General features: G+C 36.3%; 3 protein-coding genes across 3 annotated transcripts; 1 reads left to right on the top strand and 2 right to left on the bottom strand.

The window, feature by feature from the left end:
- Positions 1–223: 223 nt before the first annotated feature.
- Positions 224–4,695, bottom strand: LOC146163580 (tetraspanin-12-like). Its single transcript, XM_083380544.1, has 6 exons — positions 4,630–4,695; positions 3,572–3,790; positions 3,104–3,289; positions 2,125–2,343; positions 1,059–1,200; positions 224–711 (listed from the first exon to the last, which is right to left on the bottom strand). The coding sequence occupies exons 1-6, from the start codon at positions 4,693–4,695 to the stop codon at positions 224–226; spliced, it is 1,320 nt and encodes a 439-aa protein (XP_083236670.1).
- Positions 4,696–8,139: 3,444 nt separating this feature from the next.
- LOC146163579 (uncharacterized) lies at positions 8,140–17,337 on the top strand. The gene is made up of 5 exons (XM_083381877.1): positions 8,140–10,062; positions 10,870–11,118; positions 12,707–12,883; positions 13,081–13,189; positions 14,636–17,337. Exons 1-5 carry the CDS (start codon positions 8,195–8,197, stop codon positions 14,840–14,842), a joined length of 2,610 nt encoding a protein of 869 aa, XP_083238003.1. The 5' UTR covers positions 8,140–8,194; the 3' UTR covers positions 14,843–17,337.
- Positions 17,272–18,938, bottom strand: LOC146163578 (COMM domain-containing protein 7-like). The gene is made up of 4 exons (XM_083381878.1): positions 18,767–18,938; positions 18,523–18,679; positions 18,021–18,253; positions 17,272–17,941 (listed from the first exon to the last, which is right to left on the bottom strand). Exons 1-4 carry the CDS (start codon positions 18,863–18,865, stop codon positions 17,816–17,818), a joined length of 615 nt encoding a protein of 204 aa, XP_083238004.1. The 5' UTR covers positions 18,866–18,938; the 3' UTR covers positions 17,272–17,815.
- Positions 18,939–22,493: the final 3,555 nt, after the last annotated feature.

The raw sequence follows: 22,493 nt of genomic DNA, 5'->3' as shown, positions 1-22,493 counted from the left end.
TCTCCCGAATACGACTGAAAACAATAAATACAGTAGACAAGTCCACGCGGTAGCTGTGCAGTCGCTTGGTACAATTAAAGTCTTGCATCAGTTTCACGTGCCCTTATAGCCAGCCTGACATATATCATCGCTTCGCAACTTAATGTTCGGCATGTTCGTCCAAGACAGGACACGAAGAAAGAATCAACCACATCTTGAGCGATGGTACCGATGTAACACCCGCTCAAACCTCCATTCTTTCCATGTGTGAACTGACGCTCGATTCTCGAATGTTCTCTTCTGAAGTCATAACATCACTCAGCGCCCCCTGGCGGTCGTCGATTTTCCGCAGTGTCGATATCCTGTTCGGCAAGACAAATAGTCCGTCATCACTCGACGCCCCGACCCCGTTCGTTCTCATAGCCGTGTTTCCCACAAGCGGCGCTCCGGAGTGTCCTGTCACGCAACAATCACATTCCTGCATCGGCGTCTTTTGAATGAAGTAGGTACACAAATCGCATTGGTCTGTAGGCAACGCGCCTGTCTGATGACCGCCGTGTTGTTCGGATGGCATTTGCGAAACTGCAAAGTAGCCCCCTTGACCTAGAGCCGCTTCCAGTTTTGTGTGCGTGTCTGAAGATTGCACTGGGCCTTGTATGAGCAGGATAGGCTGGGAGTGTTCGCCGTACAGCTGGTCGCCCGCTCCGCGCATAGCAGCGATGCCGTTGTATTCTGAAACGGCAATGCAATTAGAGGACACACTTTTCTATGACTGAAACGTAAAATAACTCGGTATGACGTCACAATTTAAAGTTGATATTATTTCCATGTTTTAAGGGAATCTAACAATAAGCTTCCTTTACAACAAATCTTTTTTTTGTGTGCGTATAGTTAGGAATAGAGTCTTATGATTGTTTATGTGGATTATCGTAAATATACGAATGCGTCGTACAGATGTCAAAAATCCCTCGAGGCAGTTACAACTAGCTACAGGCAGTGCGAAAAAGCAAGTTCAAGAGGCCATATCAGTCAAATGTTGCCCGTTTGATTGGCGACCGCAATATTTGTTCAGTCTATACCTTTGTCGACGGGCGTCATGCGAAAGTGTCTGCCATATTCTGCCGGGCACGAAGAGACGATTTTCCTAGCTTGTTGTTCTGGGGGCGGGGCTGCGAGACAAAACACCAGCCAAAGTTTCAGAGCCAGCATGAGAGCTATGACCTGTTGTGAAAAAAAAACAAAATATACCATACTTTTCATTTCTTAAGAAAAAAATGTTATTAATAAACCTTGATAAACTAAAAAATACATATATAATTTTTTGAATATAAAAATAAATTTCCATTGCTTTATCATATTTGTATAGTTGGGTTCACCGCTGTAACCTGTTTAGCTGCTCAACAAACTATATTTTACGAGGTCGTCAAGCCTCATAAAACTGCCGTCGACAAAGATCATATCTGTCATGATTTATTAAGTAATATGTCGCCGGCACGACGCATAGCATAAAATGGAGACCCATACCTTTGTCAATAAACAATTTGCTTTACTGCCGTGTGTATGAACGTATAAGGCTACGATAAACGAATAATAACTGTCAGGCCCTTATGGAAAAACACTTGTCCAATGTATGGGTTATATTCAACTTTATACTTATATATATATTTAGATGTAATTTTATGGGGTTTGGGCGTGTTTTTAACGCTAAATATGGTAAAGATTTACCAGCCTATGGATAAAAATGATGGATGGGCGAAATGGCCACCAGTCAATTTAACGTTAAAATCCAAAAACTAAAGTTTACATAACATAACATAATAAGAAACTTTCCCTAACGATTTGTTTTTCGTGAAGATCACATTAAATGAAAATAAGATTTATTTAAAACATTCAGACTCATTTAGCTATTTGGGTGAATTAAGAAGAAAAAAACGTTTTTTTTAATTGCTGCTGCCAAAAATGACACAATTCCCATTACATTTTATTTACTTAAACCACGCCGGTGTTTTTAACGCTAAATATGGCAATGATTACCACTCTGAATTAACACATGTTCATAATTCAAATGTATTAATGAAAAAGTTTTCTCCATATAATTGCTGCCGCAAAAAATGAAACAAGTCCGTTTACGTTTCATTTATTTACCTGAACCACGCCGGTGGCCGTCATCAGATACGGGAGGACTTCCATGTCCGGCGAGGAGGACAGATGCTCCATCAGCGGCTTTCCGCATCCGGGGAGCGCGCCCAGGAGGACCGGAGTACAACCTCCCACCCGTAGCTCCTCCTCTCGGCAACAGGTGTGCAGAAAGAGGGTGTCCACTTCGAGCCAATCGTGAAATGACGTCACTCCGCAACAGTTGAACTGTTACGCATATATTAAGGGTCGTCAAGAAAGTTAAAGCGGAGCATTCGCGAGATTTCGATACTTCCCAGCTTTTTTAAGTCGAATCAATAGGATCATGTAATTCGACATAAACATGTTTTTGCTCAACTAAATAATTTTATATTTATTTTTTTAATATTTCGTTCATTTCAATATTCTTCAATAATAATCTATTGAAATCAACCTTGCTTGTGGGCATCTTGGATCTGTCTAGATCAGTGCTCTTCAGCCTTTTTAGGTTTGGTGAACCCTTAAAGATATTGCCACGAGCTGATGCACCCTGTTTACTTAAAAGGTAAACTGAAGTCAAAGACGATATGAAAAATCAATATGCACATCAACATAATCATGTCAATTAAACCAAGCGGAGCTGCCGATATTTCACACACTGTTGGTGAGAGTTTGATTATGTTTGCAGGCTGCTTGCGATTACTATTGCAAGTCATAAAACAACACTCAACCAAACTTTTAAAGCCTGAATGTCAAATATCAATAGTTCATTAAAAGTTTGTGATGCACCCTTTTATACCTTTTCGTACTGGTGCACCCGATGCATATTTTGATGCACCCTAGGGTGCACTGAGCATACCGGTTGAAGAGCACTGGTCTAGATACCTGTCACGCAACTATAAATCTAAACCAAAAACGTAAATTCTTGAAATTGACTATTTTGGAGTAACGAATATTTTTCTTTCCAACAACTTAACTGAAGTTTAGGTTTTCAAAACTTGTATTTAACCTTTCGGTGCAGCTCCTGCCAAGCTGACTTGAACCAGACATTAGTTGAACTATGTGGCCCGAACTCGGCGATGTTTGCTTTCAATTGGTCGATGTCGCTTTCGTTGTAGTGAAGTTGGTGGCTGACCAATCTCCAGATGCCAGCGCTCAGCTCGATGCAGAACGATATTAGGACGGCGAAAAAGAACTGCAATAGTTTTTGAGTCACGCAGCTTGAAAAACAGACATTGTCAAGAGTGGGAACATAACTATATATACGAAACTTACGTAAAACGAGTTACGTAAACAAAAAAATAGGATGATCAAGTTCAAGGCGTAGTTTAAAGTGTGTGTCAAAGTGAGATTCATTCGAAATAAGAGACTTGTGATGACTTTGTGGCGAAATAGATTTCTCTCTACTTATTAATGACTGACTTTGAATAAGACAGGAAAGCCTAAAGAATATTTGCTGACATGAACGGTTTCTCACCCAACCGAGCAGCAGCTGACTCTCAGTGATAGCTCCGCAACATCCGACGCACCCGATCACCAGCGCGAAGCAAGACACGCTCACAAGCACCGGGAAGATGACAGGAAAAAACTCCTCCGTGTAAAACTCGCCCGTCGTCGTTCCGTCCGTTACCAGGGCAACGCGACCGATGTCGTCACGGATTATCGAGGTTTCGATCAGAGTGGCCGCGCTGAGAATCTGGCAAATAATATTTTCAGCGTTGTTGGTGAAAATTTTCGAGTCTCTTGCGTGTAAGTTGATGCTAATTGTGTCCTCTTGGTCAACACTGATATATTTCATCAAGTGCAATTCGTATGTTCCTTAATCCAGCATTTTTTTAACAAAATGCTTTTAGCGCGACTGGTACATATTATGCATAAAATAACATAGGCCTTTTAAGTTTGTGCTTTGTTGTCCAGTCGGTGTCTGGTGGCGCCAACCAATAAATATGCTGGTTGGTTGCGTTTTATAATTTGATATTGTTGGACAACCATAATTTTCTGGGAACCTGCAATTCTAGGTTATATGCAAATGTTTCTTACATTGTTATGATTAAATGACCTGTATAACTTGTACTTAAAACGAAGCCGTTCATCGCAGCGAGTTTAATTTTTGTTTTTTTCTGGTAATATTTTTGCGCAAAATCACTCGTAATGTAGCAGCAAGCACCTTTAAAACGTAAATGTTTTCCTTTCGTAAAACGTAACTATAGCAAACCTGCTTACTTCTATTGCCCGTTTGTGAACAGTATACTATGAATAAAGAGTTATTAGGTAATTCAATTCGAGTGTTCAATAGTTTGGAAAACTATACTGAACAAAGTGACTTTCGTTATAAATTCCCTTTTTTATTTACAAATTTGTTTGAATTTAGCCTATACCCCGTTTCTTATATACGTAAACGTTTGCTGCTAAAAAGGTGGAATTAATGAAGTTGATATTGTAAACGTAGGCTAAATGCAAGGTTTGCTACAGCCTAAATTCATTGTCCAAATTTCCGAAATGTTTTCGTATCAACCAAACACACAGAGGACTCACCCACATCAACAGGATAAGCACGAGAATTCCAAACTTTATCCATCCAGTTACTTTCCGTTTCGACATGTTCGTAGCACGAACTTAGCAAAAAATATAAAGGCCTGTTTTAATAATACAGCATACGAGTAAGATAGTACATTTGGCCGCAATGGTCCTCATAAAAACATGTATAATGGATCTTTGCTATTCAAAATATTTTGGTTGCCGTCTGGCGGAAAACGCTTTTGTTTATTACGTACAATCCACGATTACGCACATTCCTGAGACTAGGATTGTTTTTAGAAGCCATCTGTCAATTAGTATTCTAGGCTTTCGTTGAAACTTGAACTTACAGTGAAACGAAACTGGATCTCGCTTTCAGACTGTTTTAGTTGTAACTAATTCGGCCTCGTCAATAAAATCATCGTGTGTTGACGCCACTGTCCGTCTGAAACACTCCGATATGGTTTGTTCGCAACGGTGCCACAGTCATATTATTTATTGACTTCTGCTTAAAACACTGGGCCGGGGCGCGATAGCATCGCAAACAAGGTATGATGGCTTGACACACAAGGGATCACATATATTTTTCGTCGAAGCTATCGCGATAGTGCTGTTTGTTCTTGCTCTCAGCGCTTCGACGCGCCTTGTATACGCACTCGCTTGCTTTTGTTACTTATAAACCTTGCACATTCGACCTCACGTTCCGTATACCGAAATCAGTAAAGTTTCCCACGTGCCAAATTATGGTGGCGCGTGTGTATCATTCGGGGCGGGCTGAGGGACGTATCTAGAATATCGTGAGCTCGGCGTTTATTAATTACTTCGCATGTAAGCAGTCAAACTATTTTCAATTTTTGACGTTTTTTCACAAAGAGGCCCAAGTGGTACGTTTTGTACTTATTAAACTGGCTCCACTTTTCAAACATTTCCTTTAATAAAGACAAAGGGGATTTTTTTCCATTCCGACGTAAAGTTGTTGACTGCGGGAGATGAAACGAAATCCTGATACGCAAAAAATAAGTCTATCGGCGCGGTGATTACAAATATTAGCAAAAACGATTGCCTAAACGGGGCCTGTTAAAACGTCGCACTACAACTTTAAACATAGCCTACATTGAAACGTGTCTTTAACCTTATGAAGTCCAAATGTGGTGTCTGTTTTAGTCGGCATACCCATTTGGCATTTTCGCAATAATGCGAAAAGTAACACAAAGGTATTACGAGCCATAGACATGAGGTTAAGGTTAATGATCTTTTACATATTTATGGTAACGTCTGTGCTGTAGTGCGTTGTGATGTATACAATCTATTAATCAATAATCACCCGCCTTTATCAAGATATTTTCGTGCTGTTCTTTAACGACACCTAGTGTTTGAAAATATTAGAAAATATATTTATTTTCGTTTTCCCAAAAATAAATAAAACCCGATGTAGGGAAAACAATCATTTAAAATATTTTTATGTAGGCTATATATTTTTTAAATTATATCAATGATTTTGTGATGAAATATATGCGCAATTCTGTGAACTCAGTTTAGAATTATTGAAAAAAAAAACAGTTGTGATTCAACATTTTAAATGTTGTGTTCAACCTTTTAAATAAATAAATTAATCTCTTAATATTCCTATCAAATTTTTATTTAAAAAAAAAGTGTCTGAAAAACCTTAAACGTGTATTATTTTGTTTCGTTTTCGTTCTAAATCTTATTTATATGATGTGACATCAGACTATTAATACTCTGTAGTAAAGGATTATTGCTAGTTTCTACTACACTTCAATAAGATAAGTTGACAAATTTGTTTTAGGAAAGTTTCACCGTAAGTTTCCTAATTTAATAGTTTTAGCTAATTTACGTTAGTTTCAAATTCTTAAATTTGTAAAAGTTTTAGTTAACTAAGTGATGAAGATGCTACTTTAGTTGTTTACTATTGTTTTGTAATGTAAATTCGAAGTGTTCAAAAGTTGATTAATTTACTTCTTGTGGCGGTGGTTAAGAATTTTCCATTGCCATAAACTTGACTAAATTTAAACTCTTACTTCGTAGTTCTAATTTAACGCATATCATCTAACCTCATTACGAGTAATCAACTAAAGTCAAATACAAGTACCAGTAGGTGTGCAACAACAACTGTGATTTAGTTATGAGTTTTATTGTTTTGCTGAGCGTTTTGCTTATGAATTATTATAAAGTACGTATCGATTTTGTTGATATTTGCACAGAAAAGAAAACATAGCAAGTGAAATCTTAGATGGTATCCAGTTTATCTTTTTAGGATTCAATAAAATAGATTATTTATTTAATCATAGTATTTTTTTGTCCATAGGTTATATTGCTAACATCATTTGGTTTAGTGTGTGAGTTTTGGTTCGGCCAAGTATTAATATTATATTTATTCTCCAATTTAAATTCTTACTTGCAATTTCAATTTTGACAACTTGTTTTGTTAGGATACAAACAATAAAAGATGAGCTGCGTGTGTACTTACTTCCCTTTGGTTACAAAAATAGTGGTTGGATTATAGACCTGCACCAATAATTTAACTTTCAAATTCAAATTTTAATTTGCTATACACATGTATTGAAAAGAAGATTTAAATTTGTTTATTTTATGCATAGGTCAAATAGAGTATGTTTACAAAAATTCCAATTAACTGTAATATACAAAACATACCCTTTATATATTATATATATAGTCTACATGTAGTGTTTTCTTGTAATTTGAAGAATTTCTATTCTTATGAATAACTCCGGTATGATAATACTATTTTTTTTTGGTTAACAACATTTTAAAGAGTTAGTTATTTTGAATAATATTATACCTTGTTACCACAACTTGAAACGGGCAAGTGCACAAAATGTACATTATGTAAAGTCTCATTTTAAGTAAAAGTTTGGCCCAAAACAAGATTTGCACATAAATCTACCTTTGTTTGAGATTTTGTAAAGACAAACTAAACATTAAGAAATCAAAGATCGAAACTGAATTTATGTTCAGTTACCATTGAAGTAAAGGTATTTTAAGTTATAATTGAAAAAATAATGAGACAACACTATAATTTGGAACTTGTATTATTTGTTTTTCTGCATTCAACTTTACCACAATCTTTTAGGTAACTATTTGTGTTTTGGGAGATTAATTTTCAGATACATAAGTAATTCCATCCCTAGTCCCCCACCTATCTATGCACTCAGCGCCCATAAGAGATTGGGGCCGAATTTTCACAATAAATTTATGAGTGTCAAATTGTTTCCTGTTATTTTTGCACAATGTGCACTAGTACCCTTCACTTATTGCTTATTTTGTGCTAGTGTACTCCTTCGAATGTGCACTGTTTGGTGAAAATATCGCTAGTGTGCATTACACCAAAATGTGCACCTTTGAAAGCACTCCAGACCATGCACATATTGCTATTCACAATGTTCACATTTCCATTTTGAATCCTGTTGGCCGGCTAGGATCTTTTGTATTTGTGTACTGTATTGATTTGCACTTTTTTTAAAATGCCCAAATATTTTAAAGGTTGTTTTTAGGATTTTATAAATAAAATTATCAAATACAACATGATAATACGCTAGGACAAATGATGACAACATCGCCAGCAAAGCCACCCCAAACTGGGAACAGTGGCCATGTCCATAGGATAAAACACAAGATGAAGATGGCCCAGCCAACAATGCTGCCAACTTTATTTTCTGAACCCATTCATTTGAACAGGCACAAAAAAGTGCCTTCAATGACAAATGGTAACCAAAGACCAATTAAGCAAGAACAGCGAAAGCCTGTGAGCAAAGATCCTGCCAAGAATGATAAGCTTCCTAATCAACCCAGGGTCCCACCTGTGACAAACTCAAAGGGAATGGAATCCCAGCATAAACATGCAGACAACAAATCTCACCATGTGGCTGGTACAAAAGAAAAAAGTTTGAATGTGAAAGTTATTAGTTCAAACAAGAGTGCTCAGGAAAATGGGCACCATGCAAAAAGCAATAAGACCTCCACAGGCAGCATACTGAAATCAAAAAATGAACAGTTTTTATTAAATCATCACAAAAGGAAAGAGGGCCACGGCGAAATAAAGCAAAAGAAAAAGAAAAGACCGAAACCTGACTTGGAGGCAAATGAACATAAAAGTACACATGAAGATTCAAGCAAAATTAACAAACCTATAACAGATAAATCTGTGGATATACTAGTGGAAAACCCTGCACCTGCAAAAAGACCTCGAACGGACAGCCGCCATAGTGAACTTGGTGATAATGTGTTCGATAATATAATGAGCTTAAACTCTGACAAAGCTGATTTATTCGAGACAATGGATGAAGATTCAACTAAGGCAGGGGATATAGCACTTCTCCCACTTGAGCATGAAGAATTGGTGGTGTCATCTAGTGCACCATTTACCACTTTCAGCTCCCAAGTGATGAAAAGCCCAGAAGTAAATACAGCTTTTCTTGAACCTGCCTCTGAAATTGCCACCGAAGTCACTTTACAGTCTGAGGTGCTTACAAATGGGGGAAACGACTCTGCAGATAGTAGCAAAGAAAGCACGACCCCCTCTACAAACGAACATCTCACCCCATTACCAGTGTCAAACGAAGTGGTGGAAACCACAATGGATCGCTTGTCTCCTGTTGTTCCTGTCACAGAAGAAAATAAAATATCAAATGAACTTCTTGTTGGTGACTTTAACAGCATACCATCGCCAGAAGTGAGAAAGAGAAAAAAAGAACACAAACACAAGAAGCACAAGCATGAAAAGCACCATAAACATAGGCATAGTCTGCCTGGCTCACCTTCTGTACATAAGCACAAGCACCGACACAAAGAGAAGATTAAAACAGAAATTAAACAAGAATTTTTCCCTGATAAAGATATTAAACTAGAACCGGGTTCACCAGTTTGCACCATTTCCAAAGCAGAACAATCCCCGAAAGACACTGTTGCACATTTTAGCTCTGAAGATGATAAGGAGACCGATAAGGAACTGGAGACCATTTTAGACAAAGTTCCCAATATTGGCGTTCCAGCGTTGCAGTTCGGCCAGCAACTTTTGTCTGATGTTGAAATTGTAGACCGATATCCCTTCTCAAACCCTGCCTTTCGTTCTTTTGTCCATGTCGAAACTGATCCCAATGGAGAGGCCTCCGTTTTACATGCTTACCAACATGAGATAAATGAACTTACAGAAATGCAGCGTGAACAGTTTGCCAAGGACTTCTGCGAGCTCTGTTTTAGCGAAGAAAAGAGCTCCCTGCCACATTTTGTGATGGGAATAGTGCATGGTGCTGGGGAAACTATGCCAGACTTTCTTGAATACTTATCAGAAGAACACTCCGAACTGAGAGTTAAGTCTGAGGTGTTGGGCCAACGAGACATCCTCACCATGAGTGTGAAAGAGTTCAGGGACCAGGTCTGCAAAACCTTCTCAAAAGAGAGTGGCATGTACAGGTATGCTGAGTCAGTCCTTGAATATCTGTTGTTTTTAATAGCATAACATATTATTGTGTGTAAAGCCTTAGTATTAAACGCATAGAAATAAGGTTTATTTAATATTTTTTAATAGAATCCTTTTTTTTTATTTGTTGCTATATTTTTGCAATGATATCATTTATGTACGCTGTCGTTAATTTATTTTCTACATTGGCAGTTTTTGTGTTTTATTGATGTCACAAGGTTAAACACATCAAACAGCGTTGTATATCACTTGTAGGTTTTATATTAATTCATGTTTACACAAAGGTGTACGTGACCTGTGGTTACCCGTGTTAGATGTTTGCCTACAATGTAACATTTTGCTACCTTGGTAACATAAAATGTTGCAACCAAAAATAAGAGTTTGCTAGTGTACCTCTTTTAAAATTTATTTTTTACAAAATACCCTAAATATAGTTTCTAAAATCAGAATATATTTATATATATGTATATATATGCTCGTTTGTTTATCGTTTTTTTGTACCATCTGTAGTAACAGTCAGTAAGGTAATGCTGCTTAACAAACAAATATATATATATAATATTCGAAGCTGTTTCATAACATGACATTGTAGTTTTTAGTAAAATAAAACAGTAAAACAACTTTCTAACCAAAAGCATTTTAATATATATGTTTGTATTTTTGCCAATACTACCATTTTCTAAATGAGTTTTAACTAATTTAATAAAAGTGACCAACATATACATATATTTACTCTGATCCAATTACCTTATTACAAGTCCACCAACACCAAACTATATATAAATATTAATTTGTTTTAGGTATGGCCCAATGAGACAAATCAGCCTGGTCGGGGCTGTACATGAGGAAGCTGGAGGGTTTTTCCCGGACATTCTGGATATCCTGGAAAAAGACCCTTTTCTCAAGTACACCGCACCCTGGGGTGAAATGTCCTGCGTCGATCTTGAATCAAGAGCACACAGCAACGACGGACCTATCCTTTGGATAAGGCCGGGCGAACAAATGGTTCCCGCTGCTGATTTTAAGGGGTCTCCAGCAAAGCGCAGAAGGTGTGTTTGATTGGTGGATGTTTGTTTGACTAATGTACCACACATTTTTAGTGGGTAGTGTGCACCAATATTTGAGAATTTGATGCCTCAACTGACTATTGGTAAATGCTTAGCTTGCCTGTAATAAGCCTTCATTCTAAAACTGAGGCAAATTGACTAATTTTTTTGCGGCTTGAATAAGATATTTCTAGAAACAATAGTTGCTTTTATTGTCACTTAAAAATGATAGTATTTGCATGAATGTACATACTGGTGATGGTGCTTAAATGTTTTGCCAAATAACACACATTTGTCCTTGTAATTTTACTGCATTGTGAACACCATACAGCAGATGTGGCTAACTAGTCAAGAGACCAAAAAACACATTTATTTCTTTGCTAACTACAAAGAACCACACCTAAATCACCTAGATTTATTATAGATGTTACATACAATGTTACAAAGGCCACATTTAGCCGAATTTTTAATTACACTGCAAGATTTCTCAAATAAAGCCATAACGCTTTTTAATGTTTTTAAAATTTGTTAAAAATTAAAACACAAACACATTCAAACGTATGATCCTTTAGCTTAATGGTTTGAGCAACTGCCATAAGATGGGGAGTTGTGTTAATGCTGAGAAGATTTTTTGAAACGGGTCAACACATATTAGTGAGTTCAACAAATCTCTATCAAGACACCTAACAAATTTGCATTTAAGTTGGTAAAATCTAGGCAAAAACTAAGCACACAGGAAGCATCCTGAAACTCTTATACAACCGGAATGTAATATCGCTTTGTGTGACTTCTTAGCCGCGAGTTGGCCTATGCTGTTATACAGTGTTGAAGTATATATAGTTTTTGTTACTGAAAGGCTGACTAAACTTTTTTCACAAAAACACTGATTTATTTTATTTTAGACAATAGTAAAACCTTCAGAAGTAGCCGTTCTAGCCTATTAATCATAAGTTGCAGTCATAAAAACTTTTTTTGTTGCACCCTATCACTTTCATTTCCCCAACCTAAGTTGGACTATGATTTATTATATAGTGCATTATTATTTACTTATTTAGTTTGACTAAATGAAGGCTAAAATTATTCTTGTTTTTTTAACGGGTTTAGGCCAGTGGTTCTTAAACTTTAGCTTGTGGGCGCCACTTTCTAGAAAAACAATATAGCAACTTAAAAAATAGTTATCTAAATATTTTTCTTTTCTGGTGTATAGTGTGCATTTCAAGATGTAATATAAATAGGTTATTTTAAAAAACTACAAAAAGTTTTGCGGCACACTAATTTGTTGCGGCAGACAGTTTGAGAATTACTGGTTTAAGATTTTGTATATGATTTATGTTTTTATGTTTATATATTTTATATGTTATATTTTAATACCGTTATTTATTTCTCGTCAGTCATAAAAAAATATATATACATTTAATAATACATGTAAAACAATGTCATTCAAATTATTATGATATATCCAAAATGAATATTTAGAGATCCTTGTAGAAGTAAAAAAATGCTATCTTATAAAGTATAAACTATTCTATAAGTCTTCACAAGCCCTTGGGTATATATATATATATTTAATAACATTATAAAAAATGTTCAGGTCCCAAACTGGAGCTCTGAGCAAGCTGAACTTCCAGTACAGTGCTCGTTCCAGTGACATGAGAGAGACACTAGTCGAAGATCGCACCCACGCCCATGCAGACCACGTTGGACATATTGCTGACAGGCAAACCACTTGGGCAGTGGGTGCACTGAAAGGAATATCTGCAGGACATAGGTATAATAAACATACAAGAAAAAAATGTGGGTTTGAGGATCTTATGCTGTTAAGATGTTATGTCAAGTTTTTTTTTTAACTTGAAATTACGATATATTTATTGCATGTACATAAAATGAAGCGCTGTTGTAATCAATCATTTAAGTTTGCTAAAAGGTTTAAGATTGTGTGTTAAGCTGACAACTTTTGTTTTTTAGGCCAACAATGAATAAGCAGTTAAAGGATGTGGTTTTATTTCACTCTTCGTCTTTTTTTAACACTTCAAGCATCCTTCAACTTGATCTGTTTGAACCGCCTATGTCACAGGTAACTCATTATTTAATTTTCAAAGCTACTAAGTTCTAGTAAATTTTAGTGGAATTTTACCTAAAAGTATAGACTCACCTTAAAGCTTTTTTTTTTTTGGAGTGTAAGCCTATTTGTTTGACTAATTTTTTTGTACTACATAGTATGTCAAACACCTCTTTTGTAGTGTTACACATAACATTTCATAGTTCAAACGACCCAATTACAATGAATATATTTGTTATGCTTAGCTAGGTCATGATATCTATTTATCTGTAATGTTATGCACATGTCTATTAATTAGTCACCAGTGCCTTGTTGATGACACAATTATGTGTAAAGGCCTAGTATATCTGTCAATATATCCATATATACGACACAAACGTATGTGGAGCATGAATGGGAGTTAACTCTTGCACAATTTCGAAACATGCCACGGCTTTATACTTGCATAATTTTACATTAGTTTAGCTAGTCGACATCCGCTACTATGCTCAAACTTGACTGAGGGCATACATGATGTTTGCATAAGCACTTGTGCAGGAAGCTTGCTGGTAATAGTAGTGCTTCGTCTGGAAAACCTTATGTTGGTATAATTTATCTTACATGTCCACCGTAATATTTCACTATTGCATTTATAAAAAATCCAATCATGTATTGGTAATTTGGTATGTTAGGATTTGTCACTATGGGGAAGGGACTTTAGCTTAATTAAAAATTGTTGATTTTTTGTCATGTATTAATTGCAATTTGGCAGAAAAGGAAGTATTTGGCTGTTGAGTGTTACATGTGTGTTAGCTGACAACGTTGATAGATGGTTAAAAAATTTAAACTTTTATATAGATGATTTTTGCCTTTATAATAATGTTCATACATAAATATATTATAATATATATATATTATATGAATACATAAATAGGGTACATTTTTTTATCTAAATATATATGGGAAAAAAGTGAAGTAAATTAGTTTGTTTGTTGGATCAATTCATAATACAACTCATTTGTTTTGTGTAAAGGTTGCATAATATGTTATGTATTGTCAGAATGACTAAACTGTGAATTAAAAATGTGTTTAGAATTGATCACAACTATCAATAGTTTCTCATACACTAAAAAAAATATTTGAATTGAGAGTAATTTTCAACAAGTTTAAAAAATGTAACTCAGTTATTACATAAGTAAGGCAGTGCTTCAAATATTTTTGCAAAATTTCAACAAATTTTAATTTTAAAATACCTATATATTTTATGCTGCAGTTTTATATAAATAAACATATACATTAAATTCTGATTAAGTTTGAATCAGTTAGTACCAAATTACTAATTTATTCTGATTTCTGTTTGCAAATTGTTAAGTAATCAGTGCAATTACTGTTTAGGTCTTCTGTAATAAATGGTATTCATAATCTGGTTTAGGCTTACTCCCAATGCAACAATCAGTCAAGAATTGGTTTTGTTTTTCACAGTGCGTTCGGTGGGTGGATGAAGCAAAGCTGAACCAGATGCGTCGCGACGGTATCCGCTATTCAAGGGTCAAGCTCTATGACAATGACATCTATTTCATCCCTCGCAATGTGATCCACCAATTCAGGACAGTTTCGTCATCTACCAGTGTAGCCTGGCACATGCGTATGAAGGGACTACATGGAGAGCCCACATACATCAAGCCCTGAGACTTGTGTAAAGGTGTATCACTGCTTGAAACCAAACTGTTAAGATGCCTTGCGAGTTGTGATTACCTAATTGTTGCGGTTTATGGGTAAATATTTTGGGGTTGAATTTGTGAAAATATTAGTTTTTTTGTGGTGAGCAGTTCATTTTATTACCTTGGGTTTGAACAGGAATTCTTATACTGTCTCATTCTGTTAGGTTGATGTACCTAGCTACAGTGCGTTTCGTGTGATTTTACGGCAAATCTTTATCAATAACATATTTTCTGTGTAGCAATCTCTGCAGGCCATATTTAAGTTCCACACAAGCCTGTGCTGCATTATTGCTCTCGTTTTAGCAGAGCTATTGTCCTATGTTAAGTTGAAGGATTCTACCACACGCTTACCATAAATATCCTTATTGCACAGCCTTTGTTCTCAAGGTCGTTTTTCTGTTGTGTTTTGATGCATTTCTTATTTTGCGACTTGCACTATATGTGTTTGGGGATGTTTTTAACGTGATAAGGGGTTGTGGTAAAGATTTAGCTTTTTTATTGATTTTTTTAAAAACTAATCTATAAGGGTGACAGAAGGTGTGGTGTACTGCTGGAACTGACCAATATGATTTGCTGAAGAGATAAAAATCTGCCCCTGAATTAATTGATCCCTAAAAAAGGTATGTCTGGCAATGCTCTTCAATCATTTGCCGCTCTTCCTTAACATTTGCAAGAGATAATTTATTTTTCATACAAAATAGTATTTTAAGGGACAAGAAGCTGTATGCTGAAACAGTTTTCATGAAGCGCTGGGAAATACTTTTATTTCATTGGTCTATAGTTGGTTTGTTGATTTTGGATTTAGGTTTTTTTGGGGTCACTTTTTAACAGAAGAAATAGGGTGCAAAGAAACAACTGTTTTTTCACTGCCATTTAAAATGCAACAAATAATGTGTGGTAACAAAAAAAGTGCACAAGACGAACATATGCCCTGCAGAATTTTTGTGTGGCAAAGCAAAAAGACAAAAAAAAAAGTAACTGAAAGAGACCCTGTTTTGGTTTGTTTCTCATTTTAGTATATGAACTATTAAAGCAATATGAATATTGTTCTAAGCGCTGGCCTATATTCTGTACGTCTATGTTATGTGAAGCTATGCGAGTCAATGTTTGTCAAATTTTAAATATTGTTTACTGAATCAGGGTTCACACATTGTTACATAAGTAGTTGCAACGTTTAAAGCAGAATAACATTTTTCCATGAAAACCAAAAAGTTCCTTGTTGCAAAATATTTTTCTGTTTGTATTGTGACCCTTACAACATTTTTGGATTTATTTTGTAAATATATTTACTGTTTTAACTTAAAATGTTGCATTTATACTACCAAATCAACTCAATTATTGTTTAAAACAGATGTGCATATTTTATTATACAAGCACTTAAAATTCCATCAATAAATTAAAATAACTTCCCTGAGTATTTGGAACCAAATTATGTAAATCTAATTTGTTAAGTAACACAAAAAGGGTATTTTGCCTCCGCTATAATGCAGGTAGAAAGCCTTTACATATATCTTGGTTTACTGGATGTAATAAGCATTTCAAGGCAAATTGTCTGTATGCTAAAAAGTGTCAGTGTTGCCGTAACTTATTTTTATTGCCCTCTGTCAGTTAAGTCTATTTTTATGTTCATCTTAGTGCCGCCATTTTGTGGCATTGTTTTTTATTTTCTAAAATAATGCCATTTCGTAGCGATATCCTCTTTCTTCACACTTTTTCAGCTTTAACTTTACCCTAACTGCTTTTCTTTGATGTCATTTTATTGTCCTGCTCACAACACTTGCTGTGTATGCATCATTCATTTGTTTAAAGTAGTACATTAGAATTTTAAGCCTGCCTAAACATATTGTTAAATAACATGGGATTACCAGAGCTTTTTAAAGCATACACTTTACAACTTTTAATTTGTCTGCTATTGTAGGATTGTTGTGTCAAATATCCGCATTTTATTTTCCAAGTATTTTATTCTACAAATATTAGGTCATTAGGACAGTGTAATTTTCTTTTGTCCGACATTGTTTTTGGTTGATCTAACACGGTGCTGCAATTTGTTTCTCATCGTGTAAGCCTGCCTGCAAATGTTTTTATATGGCCACCTGTGGAAATTGTGCCAGGCTGGATGATAACCACTCTTTTTCAGCAAAGTTTTGTACAACGTACTCATTATTGCAGGTGCTCATAATTGCGGGTGTGCAAAGAGCAACTAAGCTTTTTTATGTTGTAGCTTTCTTGACAATCATCCTTTGACTTCACGAAGCTTGCAACCTAAAGTAACACACAGAGAAGCATCTATTTGTCATTTGTTTTGCATGTACAAATACATTTCCTAAAAAATTAGCTTTACCATTCCCCATCCTAGGAGTGTTTACTTTCACGCAAAAATAGTTTATTGTAAATTTTTTACGAGCTTGTTTACATCGTCAACAAACTTCAAAAAAATATATGTACACACATTTCAAAGTGTGGCTTCTATCTGACTCTCAACATATTGGTGTGAAACAGTGCAAGTCATTACATTAATTGGCAAGATAAATTTAAATTAAAGTGTTGTAATTATGAAACCTATTCTGTCCTGGTCAATAGTTTGCAAAGCAAATACAATATTGAATTTGACTGAAATATATCAAAGAAACACCTGTATCAAGATCAACCCTTTTTGGATTTGAGGTTCATTGTATTGCTACATTACAGATCTGTGCATAGTGTACCTGTTATATGAGCAAATAAGCCACCTGTTTAAAATTGCCTAAATGAAACCAGTAAAGTCACATTTGTTCAAATGGATTAGGGCAAAAAGGCTCACTCTTGCCCATAAGATTTAATTCAGTCATTGAAACTGCTGTCATTTAAAAAAATTATGCACTTGTATTTTTAAAACGTAAACAAATCATAATAATGAAATAACCAGAATATTGCACTTGAAAAACAACAGTTGATGTATTGGCTACACTATTGAGTCCATTTGTAATTTTGCCTTCTCCATTTCATGCATGAAGTCATAAAACTGTGGTAGGGTCAACTCTAGAAGAATATTTTCTGTGGTACCTTCTTTCGAAACAACCAGCTTAAGCTAAATAAACAAAATATGGTTATTGGAAATTGACTTTTTGCCAATGTTTCACATGAAAATAACAGATAAAAACAGTAACCTGTATGTAACATGTTCCAACACGGTGGAGTTCGCTACTTGAAGCCGTTACCCCGAATTTCCATTCCATGTCTACCAAGCGATGTGTCAGATTTTTTAAATCTGCTTTAACAGATTCTTGATCTACGGACTTTTTCCATGTTTGACAAAACTGTGACGCTCGATTGACATCAAGTTTTAAGAGTTGCAAGTCACTGAAAAGTTGTCCAGTGGAAAGTTTACTTGTTGAGGCTTCTACAATAATGAAAAATCAGGATTTAGAAGTTTTAAATAAATATTTATTGGAATAGAAAATTGGGCGCTGCACTAGAATCCTACCACATTTTCGTCTGGGGGTTTATATTGCTAACATTATTTGGGTCAGGTGCAAGTTGGGTTCGGGTGGGTCAAATATTAGTGTTATTATTATTCTCGCATATTTATTTATTTATTTTCAAAAACTCGTTTTGTAACTTTAGATAAAAAGTGGTAGGATTGTAGACCAGCGCCTAAAATTGATATACCTTTTGCAACAATTAACAAAGTTTTAAACATGTCTTTCACTTGATTAATTGTAATTCGATTTTCTTTGGCAAACGAGTTGAGTAGAACATTGAGTTCATCAGTCAGATCTAAGTTTCCAAGGAATACGAATACATGGCCAAGGAGCTCTGAATATTGCTGTGGAGAACAGAATTTAAGCTTGAGTGATAAAAAACAAATCGTACAGTCAGATTCAGGTGTGTAAGATCAAAATGCTTATTTTACCTGACTATTTAGAAGGTTTATTTCTTCCACACTTTTATAGAATTGATCAGGAGGGGATTCACAACAGAAGTAAAACGCTTTGCTTTTTTCAACAGCCATCTATATATTCGGAAAACAGTGTTGTGAAAGTTGTTAAGGATGCAATTTAACAACGACGTTCCGATTTCTATATCACAATAACACGTTGCGCATGACTGCTAATGCAGGGGTGGTACTAAATACCGAATGGTACCGAATGGTACCGAATGGTACCGAATGGTACCGAATGGTACCGAATGGTACCGAATGGTACCGAATGGTACCGAATGGTACCGAATGGTACCGAATGGTACCGAATGGTACCGAATGGTACCGAATGGTACCGAATGGCACCGAATGGTACCACATGGGATCGAATGCTAACGAATGCCAACCAAACTAAACGTCTGTTTTACTCCTAAATCTGATTTAATTTTACACTGAAGCATATCTTGTCGCATGAGAGTATTTTGAAACGTATGAGACCTAAGGAGGGTTGCAATGAACATGGTACCGAATGAAACCCAATGGAACCCATTGTAACACGAAATACCGAATGGACTCCAATGGAACCCAAAACATTCCAATAGGACCTAATGTAGCTCGTTCGAGCAAATGAAACTCGTAGGAGAATTACCGTACTAAATACCGAATGGTACCGAATGGTATCGAATGGTAACGAGTGGAACCCAATGGAATCCAATGGAACCCAATACAACTCATAGGAGAATCACTCAATACCGAATGGCACCGAATGGAACCCAATGGTACCGTATTGAACCCAATAGAACCCATTGTAACTCGTAATAGAAACACTAAATACCGAATGGTACCGAATGGTACCGAATGGTACCGAATGGTACCGAATGGTACCGAATGGTACCGAATGGTACCGAATGGTACCGAATGGTACCGAATGGCACCGAACGGAACCCAATAGAACCGAACGGAACCCAATATAACCCATTGTAACTCGTAATAGAAACACTAAATACCGAATGGTACCGAATGGCACCGAACAGAACCCAATAGAACCGAACGGAACCCAATAGAACCCATTGTAACTCGTAATAGAAACACTAAATACCGAATGGTACCGAATGGTACCGAATGGCACCGAATGGCACCGAATGGCACCGAATGGCACCGAATGGTACCGAATGGCACCGAATGGCACCGAATGGCACCGAAAGGTACCGAATGGTACCGAATGGAACCGAATGGCACCGAATGGAACCACATGGGATCGAATGCTAACGAATGCCAACCAAACTAAACGTACAATGGGTTCTATTGGGTACCATACGGTACCATTCGGTACCATTCGGTACCATTCGGTACCATTCGGTACCATTCGGTACCATTCGGTACCATTCGGTACCATTCAGTATTTAGTGTTTCTATTACGAGTTACAATGGTTTCTATTGGGTTCCGTTCGGTTCTATTGGGTTCCGTTCGGTGCCATTCGGTTCAATACATTCGGTACCATTCGGTATTTAGTGTTTCTATTACGAGTTATAATGGGTTCTATTGGGTTCCGTTCGGTTCTATTGGGCTCCTTCGGTGCCATTCGGCACCATTCGGTATTTAGTGTTTCTATAACGAGTTACAATGGGTTCTATTGGGTTCCGTTCGGTGCCATTCGGTGCCATTCGGTACCATTCGGTATTTAGTGTTTCTATTACGAGTTACAATGGGTTCTATTGGGTTCCGTTCGGTGCCATTCGGGCCATTCGATATTTAGTGTTTCTATTACGAGTTACAATGGGTTTTATTGGGTTAAATACGGTGCCATTCGGTTTCATTTGGTACCATGTTCATTTCCACCCTTCTTAGGCCTCATACGTTTTAAAATACTCTCATGCGACAAGATATGCTTCAGTGTAAAATTAAATCAGATTTAGGAGTAAAACAGACGTTTAGTTTGGTTGGCATTCGATCCCATGTTGTTCCATTCGGTGCCATTCGGTGCCATTCGGTACCATTCGGTACCATTCGGTACCATTCGGTTCCATTCGGTACCATTCGGTACCATTCGGTACCATTCGGTACCATTCGGTACCATTCGGTACCATTCGGTACCATTCGGTATTTAGTACCACCCATTTGCAGCACGTTTCGCCAATGCAAACTTTTTGAGGTTTTTCGGGTCGGCCTATCATGTAAAAAAAAGTTTTATCCGCAGCTATATTACGCGTTCACGTCGATTATCCTTGAAATGCGCGACTTTCTTGCGGCCGTGGTTGAAGTGGGCACTGCCCTAGTGCACCGGGGATTCATTAAAATTTAAAAAACATATACTTGGTCAAAAATGTTCTTCGTTGCACCGGCGGATAGCAAACAAAAAAGTTCTAACCAAGAGACATACCAAACGGTAAGAGTAACACTACAATTTCACCCATCAGTATCGCACACGCAGTCACGCAGACGAATAGCATGGGTTGATTAGTAAAACGTTGGTTAAACGCTGTTTAAAACGAACGCCATTTATGTTCTTTACGGCAACGAAATCGAAATTTCTTGCACATTAAACAAAATAAATATTGTTACTATAGAAGTTTATAAAACTACTTTTATTATATAACAAAAGTGTATATCATTCGAGTGATAAATAACGATTTGGGTCCAAAAATATAAACATGAATAGATAGTAAAACAATATTTTTTCACCAACGTTTTTGCAGAAAACAATACTGTTTTAAACAAGTTAAAGTAAATTCATTTGACTAAAATTCATTTTGTAAATAAATTGTTTGTGACAATTTTTTATGCAATATTTTTCATTGGCTGTTCCGCAGAATCGTTTAAATCCATAATTAGCCTTTCCACATGGCCGCTTCAAAGGTGGCTTTAAAGGTGGCCTGGCCACCTTTGCCTCCGAAAAAGCCACTTTTCCGCCAAAAAGGTGGCTTTTCGCTGGCCCTACTCCAGAGTAGGTCCAGGCCACTGTGGCTTTTGCGAAAGGTGGCTTTTGGGTGTGCGTATCGAAGGTTTTCGGTTTGCCCAGTTCACCTTCTACCTAATTTCGGTTTATGTGTTGTTAAGTGACGATTTTTACGCAGCCATGTGTCCATAGCGAAGGCAAGGTACATTTTAGTGACAAAAGGTGTGTTGTAATTAAAATTTATTGTATAGTTAACGGTTTTAGAATACTGTGTGCTAGGTTCACCTTATTTTGTACTTTGCAACACACGTTGCTGTGATTTAAACGATCAGTTTTTTTGCGCGACAAAGCTATTTGCAGCTGCCACAACGTGTTTGGAGAGGTCAGCAGCACATCCCTTGTTATGGAAAAAATAATTTTGCTGAAGAACCCGCAGTGGCTTTAGAGTTAAATTGCATGTTTATCTGTTTTTGGGGGGGTATTGTATATTTTCTAAATCGCTCCGGTAAGTGTGTGATGCTATATTTTGCTAACAACTTACCAACAATATTTTTGGGTTGTTTTAGCAACTGTTCTGTATTTTAATTATTTTGTTACAAAACAAAAGTGTTTTATTTCCTAACTTTAATTCTCTTTACTAGCTTGCCATGAATTCTAGGGCAAAATGGTCAGAACAAGCAACCTGTAATCTTATAATTGTATTCAATAGAATAATTTGTTGGAAAAATGAATTTGAAAAATGTCCGATTTTTTGTTTGACGCAATTACAAAGGATATTCCTCCTCAAAGTAAGTGCATGAAGATTTTTGAATTTGTTTGCTTAT

This window comes from Ascidiella aspersa, chromosome 2, assembly GCF_963924565.1.
Source record: "Ascidiella aspersa chromosome 2, kaAscAspe10.2, whole genome shotgun sequence".
Taxonomy (NCBI): Eukaryota; Metazoa; Chordata; class Ascidiacea; order Phlebobranchia; family Ascidiidae; genus Ascidiella; species Ascidiella aspersa.
This window is presented reverse-complemented; position numbering and strand designations above follow the sequence as displayed.